At 46.0% G+C, this 7,086-nt stretch overlaps 1 protein-coding gene across 1 annotated transcript in view; it reads left to right on the forward strand.

Annotated features, from left to right (window-relative positions):
- Positions 1 to 4,053: 4,053 nt before the first annotated feature.
- The window catches only part of T265_04602 (hypothetical protein), a gene marked incomplete at both ends in the record, with an annotated part of 28,471 nt that continues 25,438 nt past the window's right edge, over positions 4,054 to 7,086 (forward strand). Inside the window, one exon of the mRNA XM_009169384.1 lies at positions 4,054 to 4,428. Within this exon, the coding sequence (XP_009167648.1) occupies positions 4,086 to 4,428 (343 nt within the window). The remainder of the gene's footprint in view (positions 4,429 to 7,086) is intronic.

Raw genomic sequence — 7,086 nt, forward strand, 5'->3', positions numbered from 1 at the left:
CTCCTGATAAGCGCAACAGGCCAAAAGAAGCATTGGGTGAGCGAAATAATCGCCCATAACAACTCACTTATCTGTAAAAAAAGTGTACCTTAATCACCGGGCTGAACACTTTCAAGAACGATTTCACTGACCACTTGCAGTTGCTCAGCCGGATCCCTGACGCTCAACGCAGCCCTGGGAGATAGTCGGTGCACATCTAATTTATTTGCCTCTATCTGGAAGAAAGACTTCGTCCGAACTAAATCGAGTGGTGCCCATTTTCAAAGAAGGTGCTCGTATGAGTTTGGGAATCACAGAGGAATTGCCTTGACCCCCCAAAGTAGTGAGACCTCTGGCGTCGCTTATTTTACATCCTGCAAAGGCGCGTGAATAGGCATCCGAGAACGGCAAACAGGATTCCAATCGGGGAGCAGCTTTGTGGACCATATCTTCATATTTCGTCAAGTGTTGGAGCAATGGCATGCGTATAGATGCGTCACAATTTTGGTATCCCTTGACTCCAAGAGTGAGTTAAATTCCATTGACTGGTTGGTTCTCTTCGACGCGCTTGCGCAACACGGTATGCCGCAGAAGTTCATGAATATCGTGCACTCTTCATATTCACATACTTGTGGGCACATGGGACTGTATGGGGAGTTTTCCAAAAGCTTGCCTACATGCAGCAAGCATGTAGATGTCCGGCAAGGGTAGCCGCTCCCCCCGTTTTTTGTTTACTTTGTTACTGATGAGATAATGGGGTGAACGACGGAGGGTTTCCAACCCCCGGTGTTCAGATCTCTCCGGGCGAGAACCTGTAGTATTCATTCTACAACACTGTTCTCACTTTTGAAGAAGAGCGGGAACGTAAACATTACTTGAAAAGCTGATCAAGGTAGTCCAGTCCTTCGGCATATGCTTCGCTCCCACAAGTTGTAAAGCCATATAGCAGGACGTACAGTCTTTAATCATGCTCCTGAGAGTTCATGGAGTGACACTGGAGGTTGTGGGACACTAAGTATTTCGGAGGTTGCACTAGCTGCAACTGTAGTACGACAGATAAATTGAAGATGCGCATGTCGAAGGCTAGTGTTATGTTCACTAGTTCACGCTATTCGTGGCATCAAAAAACGTATCTAAGGGCTTCAAAGGCCGTGTGCATCAGACTGCAGTGCGGGATCTATTGTTGTGTGGCTGTTAGACTTTGCCACCGCGGGCGGAGGATTCGAGACGCCTTCAGGATTTTAATAACCGATCTCTCAGCATTTTGATGGGAATTGGCTAAAATCAGTGAATTTATAATGAAGCGATTGGGAAACGGGTTTGGAGTGAAGTTTTGAACTGCTTCCCTGAGAGATTGCATTCAGCCCTGCAGGCTAACGTGGCTGATCCATGTGTTACGCGCGCCAAGTTACCGTCTGCCGAGACGAGCCGCGTCTAATTCTGAGTGGCGGAAACCTTGAAGGGATACAGAATTTGGCACATCAGAATTGAATGCAGGATATCACGAAAAGTTTGGACCCTGTTGGAGCTGTTAGCTTTCCCAGGACGTGGCCCATCCCGTCATTGGCTAGAAGGATATGGTGGCTAGCCAATATCACCGGCGTTTATGCTGTCAATTTCTATCCAGGCTGTTTGACTGAGTATCGGAAGTGTAGGCACTCCGGATGTTTTTGGTAGGCTAGCTCTAGGTCCCCTCCCTTCTCCATTTCTTTCTTTATGATATAGCGTCAGACTCATTGCCACAGGTACCTCAGAAATAAGTTGTTTCTTTCGCTCCCACAGGTGTTGGATGTCCCACTCTCTTGCCCTCTGTAGGTTTCGGATTTATCCATTTTCATGGGGCCTCTTCCACTCACCAAACCGAACCACACTCAAGGAAAAATCGTTGGCCCCATTAACACCCACCAGTTTCCCCTACTTCCGTCCGAACCTTCCTTACTCCGCTGCCTTTATCTTCACTCGTTCTGGCGCTCTGAATGCCTAGATATTGTCTTTTTTGCGCAGCCCCGGGCCATTGTTTCTCTTTTCTACCACCTACACGAGTAGTTAGAACATAACTATAAATTGCTCAGTCATGGATAAGATGCTATGGCCTTTCTTAGAACTGCCCTGGACTAGACAGTGACGTACGGCGTGTGCGATTATCGTCAAGTACAGCCGGACGCTACCTTGTGGGTTACAATATTGCCGTCATCATCGTTTGGGCATTGGATTTGTCTTTGGCCACAATTGCTACTAGGCTTTGTTCGTTGTTGTCAGGATGGTCATATTCGTGAAAATAACCCGTATTCGAAACCTACGGGGTACCGCCCACACCGAAGGGGGTTCGCCAGAATAATTGTTCCAGGACAGGAGGACGACTGTGCAAACGAGTGATGTGAATGTGAACGATACACATCCCGCAAACTTCACAACATGCAATCACTCAGTGTTGACCGGATATCCTTAATTAAACGATAAGAGGTGCCTTAGGTACTGCGATAATCCCTGTAATTGTTCGCAATGAGGCTGTGGTGTTCGTTTTTCCTGTCGCTGAAGTCTTGGAGCCGATGTTTTGCGTCAGTTACAACAGTTGGATAGTAAACATTGCTGGAGGGACGAAATTTTTCACCGAACTGTAAACCCATGGCCACCTGATTCAGAGAAAAAGTCGTAACCCAAGTCAACCACTTTAACTGCTTGGGCTTGGTCATACCCAAATAACCAAGCACAGCCTACACCGTAGCCTGACATGCACAACTTATGAGATCAAGTGGTCCATTATTAATGGTACAGGGTGCTTGAACTGGCGACCATAATCCTCACCATTCGCCTTTCAACTTCATCTCACAGCGCAATTTCAGAGACTACTACTGCTCTTCCGTGGATCTCAATATGAGTGTCCTGCAGCATGAATTGACATTTTCGGTGGAGCCTAGTCCACACCATCACAGTAAGGAAGGATAATCGTTCAGCTCTAGCACTCTTTCGGTGCCTAGCTGTTATGCCAAGCGAAGGAGGCATGTGAGCTGGGATACTGCCAGGTTGCGCAAACTTAGACAGGAGAAGTTGAGATGCAGATGTTGAGATCGAATCACGGACTTTTTGGTCCGTAAGCTGGCGCCTTAACCACTGAACTATCTCGAACTGCAAACCATGATATGACTCCTGCTGTTCTTTCTCAAAACACTTGACTGCACATTGTACAAACAACAGTCAATGGGACCTTCGTGAAATGCTTTCACTGACGGCACTATCGATAGCTGTCCAATCAAACCGGATACCCTCCAGCAGATCAATTGAAACAGTGCTAATCTTATTTGTGGTGACGCTTGAAGTTCGGTTCGGAAAGCAAGTGCATACTGAATACAGAGGCTGGCAGAACAATAAATTCATAACGTGTCTTTAGATTTCACTCGCAGAAAACAGTTTCACCACGTGGGGGCAAGATTGTCTTGCTATACAACTTGTTTCAAAGCGGTTGGATGAACTAAGCTCCCGGATATGGATTTCGAAGTATCTGTGGTTGTGGTGTCTCACTGCCGCGTTCACTGACGATGTTTAGGTAACGGAGTTGTCATTTCTTATGTTGGATCCATGCTGAGATTGTCATATGGTGAAGTTTCTTGCGTTGGTCACGCAGTATGGAAATATCCGCCTCATTGTTTCATTTATGTACGACGACAATGTCTATCGCCCTCATCTGAATCCCTCCACAAAAAAAGCATCCAAACAAATCGGCTTCTAAAGTGGCGGTTTCTTGTGACCAATTCTACGTTCTGTAGCATATGGCCAATTCATTTACACCTGTCGGATGTAAAGGAAATCTGTGGTGTGATTCAAAATTTTGAAGTAGAGTGCGTGTGCCGAATTCGCACAACTTTTTCATATTTGATGAGTCCGGATTCAAGCAGACAACTCTCGAACTGAGTTCTTCGTCTTCTATGTACCATAAAAACTGTTTTCCCCTGTCTTTCGATAGCAATCTGTTCCGCTCTCAAACGATATCACCAAGAAGAATCCTGCCCTCCCAGCTCACGTTGACTTCCACTTTTTCTTAGTTCGTTCACTTGTCCTTATTTCCATTTTCAGGATCTTCGTGATGCTGTTCTCTGTATATTTCCCTAATGAAGCGTAAAGGAAAGCAGAAAAAAGGGACCCAGTCCTCCACACAGCAGGTCCGAAGCAAACACGAGGAGAATTGTGAACTCGAGGTCGCACTCTCTTCTGTTGAATCACAAATCCGCACGTCCACTGTTTCGTCCTCGGTCGCTAGAGCTTCCACAAATCCCACATGTACGACCTCAGTTGGAACGACAGTCAAGGAAATTGTTGCTCCAGTGACAATAAAAGGTGACGGGCACGATTGTAAACACAAACGCGAACTTTTACGCGTGGATAGTCAATGCAGTGATTCAAGAGACGCGGATACTCATCTTGCGAGTGAACATGACTATGCCGACGATGATGGTTAGTTTTTTGTGCGCGTTTGATTCTCAATTGTATCAGACTGGATGGATGATATGATTGTCCTTTTTCCTAAGAGAGGGGAGGTGATTTTTTTTATCAGTTGGCTGAGGAAGTTGCTTGAATGGGTGTATGGCTTGAGCGCAGCTATTAATTCATTTGGTAGAAAGTGCATTTTGAACCCCCAATGCCTGTGGTTTCGTTCAAATGGACGATTTGGCTCTCGGACTGTTGATAAACTTCATGTGTGAACCCTGTGTGGCCTTGTACTCTAGGTGTTTTGATAAAGTGTCCTCCTTCCTCAATCTCTTTTGTGGTTGTCTAAGGGTTGGGCCTGTAGTCATCGTCTGTTGGATGTTTTGGCTATGTTGCTGAAAATCATATTTCTCACTAGGCTCTGCTAATACGCCAATAGAGTATGCAGCCGTCCTGCTGAAAGGTACACAAATTGATACACTGTTGGTGTGGTTGAGCGATCCAGTCTCTCTGATGATATGGAACTAAATTTGCAGTGCGAATGCCACATCGTGTTCCATTTGGGGCCTAACTCAAAATATCGAATTCTTTTTGCTGCAGCCAGCAGACAACTGCGCATGCTGCTATAAAAAATTAACAGAACCCGTTTTTTTCGGGTGAATTCGTTAAGCTCTTGTTTGACTGCGAGAAACAAGCACTGCAAGTGTGCCTTCCTCTAACATACAACATTCATACACAGCCGGACACTTCATACTGGGGAGACCACTGTAATTCTGTTTTTGGTAAAAAGTTTTTTTGATTCCCGTTAATAAGCGAACGTGCGTCTGAAATCCTATAAAACTGCTATAGACCAATTTTCCATTTTTGCACTGATTCAAATTCGGGTATTCTAAGCGCCTCTTGTTTTAAACATTATGGATTCTTATCAGATCAGTCCCACCAGGCATCTCGCCTTTATTTGGGATCACCTGGTATGCGTAGGGGTTCGGTTACGTGACCCTGCGACCAGAATTAATAGTGAATTCTCAGTCAAGGTCGTTAATTTGTTAGGAAGAACGGACTGGCGACTCACAGGTAGCTGAATATCCTGGCCACAACGAGTGACATCCCAACATAGTTTCGGTCCGCCTATATGTCTTTTCAAGTACTGCAGTCGATTGTCGACGGGACTTACAGCAACCCATGCGCGTACCGTCTCAATTTATTTCTGTTATCCTTAAGCTTGCCTTATTTGCGTTATCGACTGTCGTCTAACGTAGTCTCCACATAACTCACCCACACCCATATATGTAGTTGCACCGGAACTCGTGGCTATGCACGACTTGTCACTTCCGTCTACATCACCAGGTTCAACTGAAACAAGGCACTTGGCAGACAAAGGTCAGTCTTATCTCGATCTCGTTCCTTTGTTTTGGTTTGTTCACCTCGTTCAAACCGGGCACTTTGTGAGTGCAGCTCACATTTTGAACTGCGACTTAGGATATTCTTTGTGTTCGCTTATTTGTGAGACCTTTAGTTGACATGTATGTGAGCAAACATACGTCACCTCACATACAGGATACGCTGTTTTATGGCTCCCTTCCTCATGTTCATTGGTAACATCCCATTCGTTTCTCACCTTTCTGTGTATTGCGTCAGTCACCCAGGAGACGGGTTTTGACTAGAGCAAAGCGCGTCCCAAGTGGAGTTGCTTTTGGTTTTCGCATGTATACCTATGGCCAAAGAAGCCTTCTACCCTGTAAGCAGGTCAATTGCTTTGACCATCTCACCTGCAAACTGATATCATCATAGTCTGTGAGCCATGTGGAAGGCCTACATTAGTTTCAGCCCTCCCATTCTCGATCGTCGATGAGAGACGAATTGTGGCGGTAGCTCAGAGTATGATAGGGTAACGGCAGCGCTGATGGTGCAACGATGACAATCATGCCTTCTGGCTGGTGTTCGAATGGCACAACAGGCAGCGTTTTGCGCCATGTCTCTCAGTATCTTTAACATCGATTTAGCCTGTCCCCCCCCCCGGGTTTTTTCGGGGGAGATCCCAGCTTGCAACGCTACAGAATTTGCTGTCTTCGATTTTCTTGGTTTCCTACGCATTCGTAGGTATTTTCACTGTGTTCGTTGCTGGACGAAGTGGTTCTGTGAAGTAAATGACATTCGGAGCACATGCTCAGACCGCGTTACGTTGCGCATCCGCAACTTTTCGTTTGTATGTTGAGGAATCTGGTATCTCTTCCATAAGTCGTATAAACTACCGGCGAAATTGCTCGCCTAAACGAAGCCCATCCGCAAATAAGACAGAACTGAGCCATGTTTCGAGCGCCAGGTCCGTTCCGTTGATCATATTTGTTATTCATTCGGATTCAGATGGCAGTAGTCCTTTTCAATTACGTACTTCAATCCGGATATTCGGGAAATTAGGTCCAGGTTCCGAACGGTATGGAAGTTGTCGAGAAAACAGATGGGAGGTCAGTCGACTCACCCAAATCATTTAGCTGTAACAACAGAGATTTAGCTAATGACTGTCCGAAATTACAGCCTCATGGTGTTAGGCAGGAATCCACGCGGATCCCACTATACCGCACGTCTTTAGGTGCTGCTACGGCCGAGAAGCCTGGCCCGCTCCAGGTTAGCCCAAAATTCGGGACGTTTGCCGGTCCGGCATCAAGACGAGATCTGATTGGTCAA

This window comes from Opisthorchis viverrini, assembly GCF_000715545.1.
Source record: "Opisthorchis viverrini unplaced genomic scaffold opera_v5_78, whole genome shotgun sequence".
Lineage (NCBI taxonomy): Eukaryota > Metazoa > Platyhelminthes > Trematoda > Opisthorchiida > Opisthorchiidae > Opisthorchis > Opisthorchis viverrini.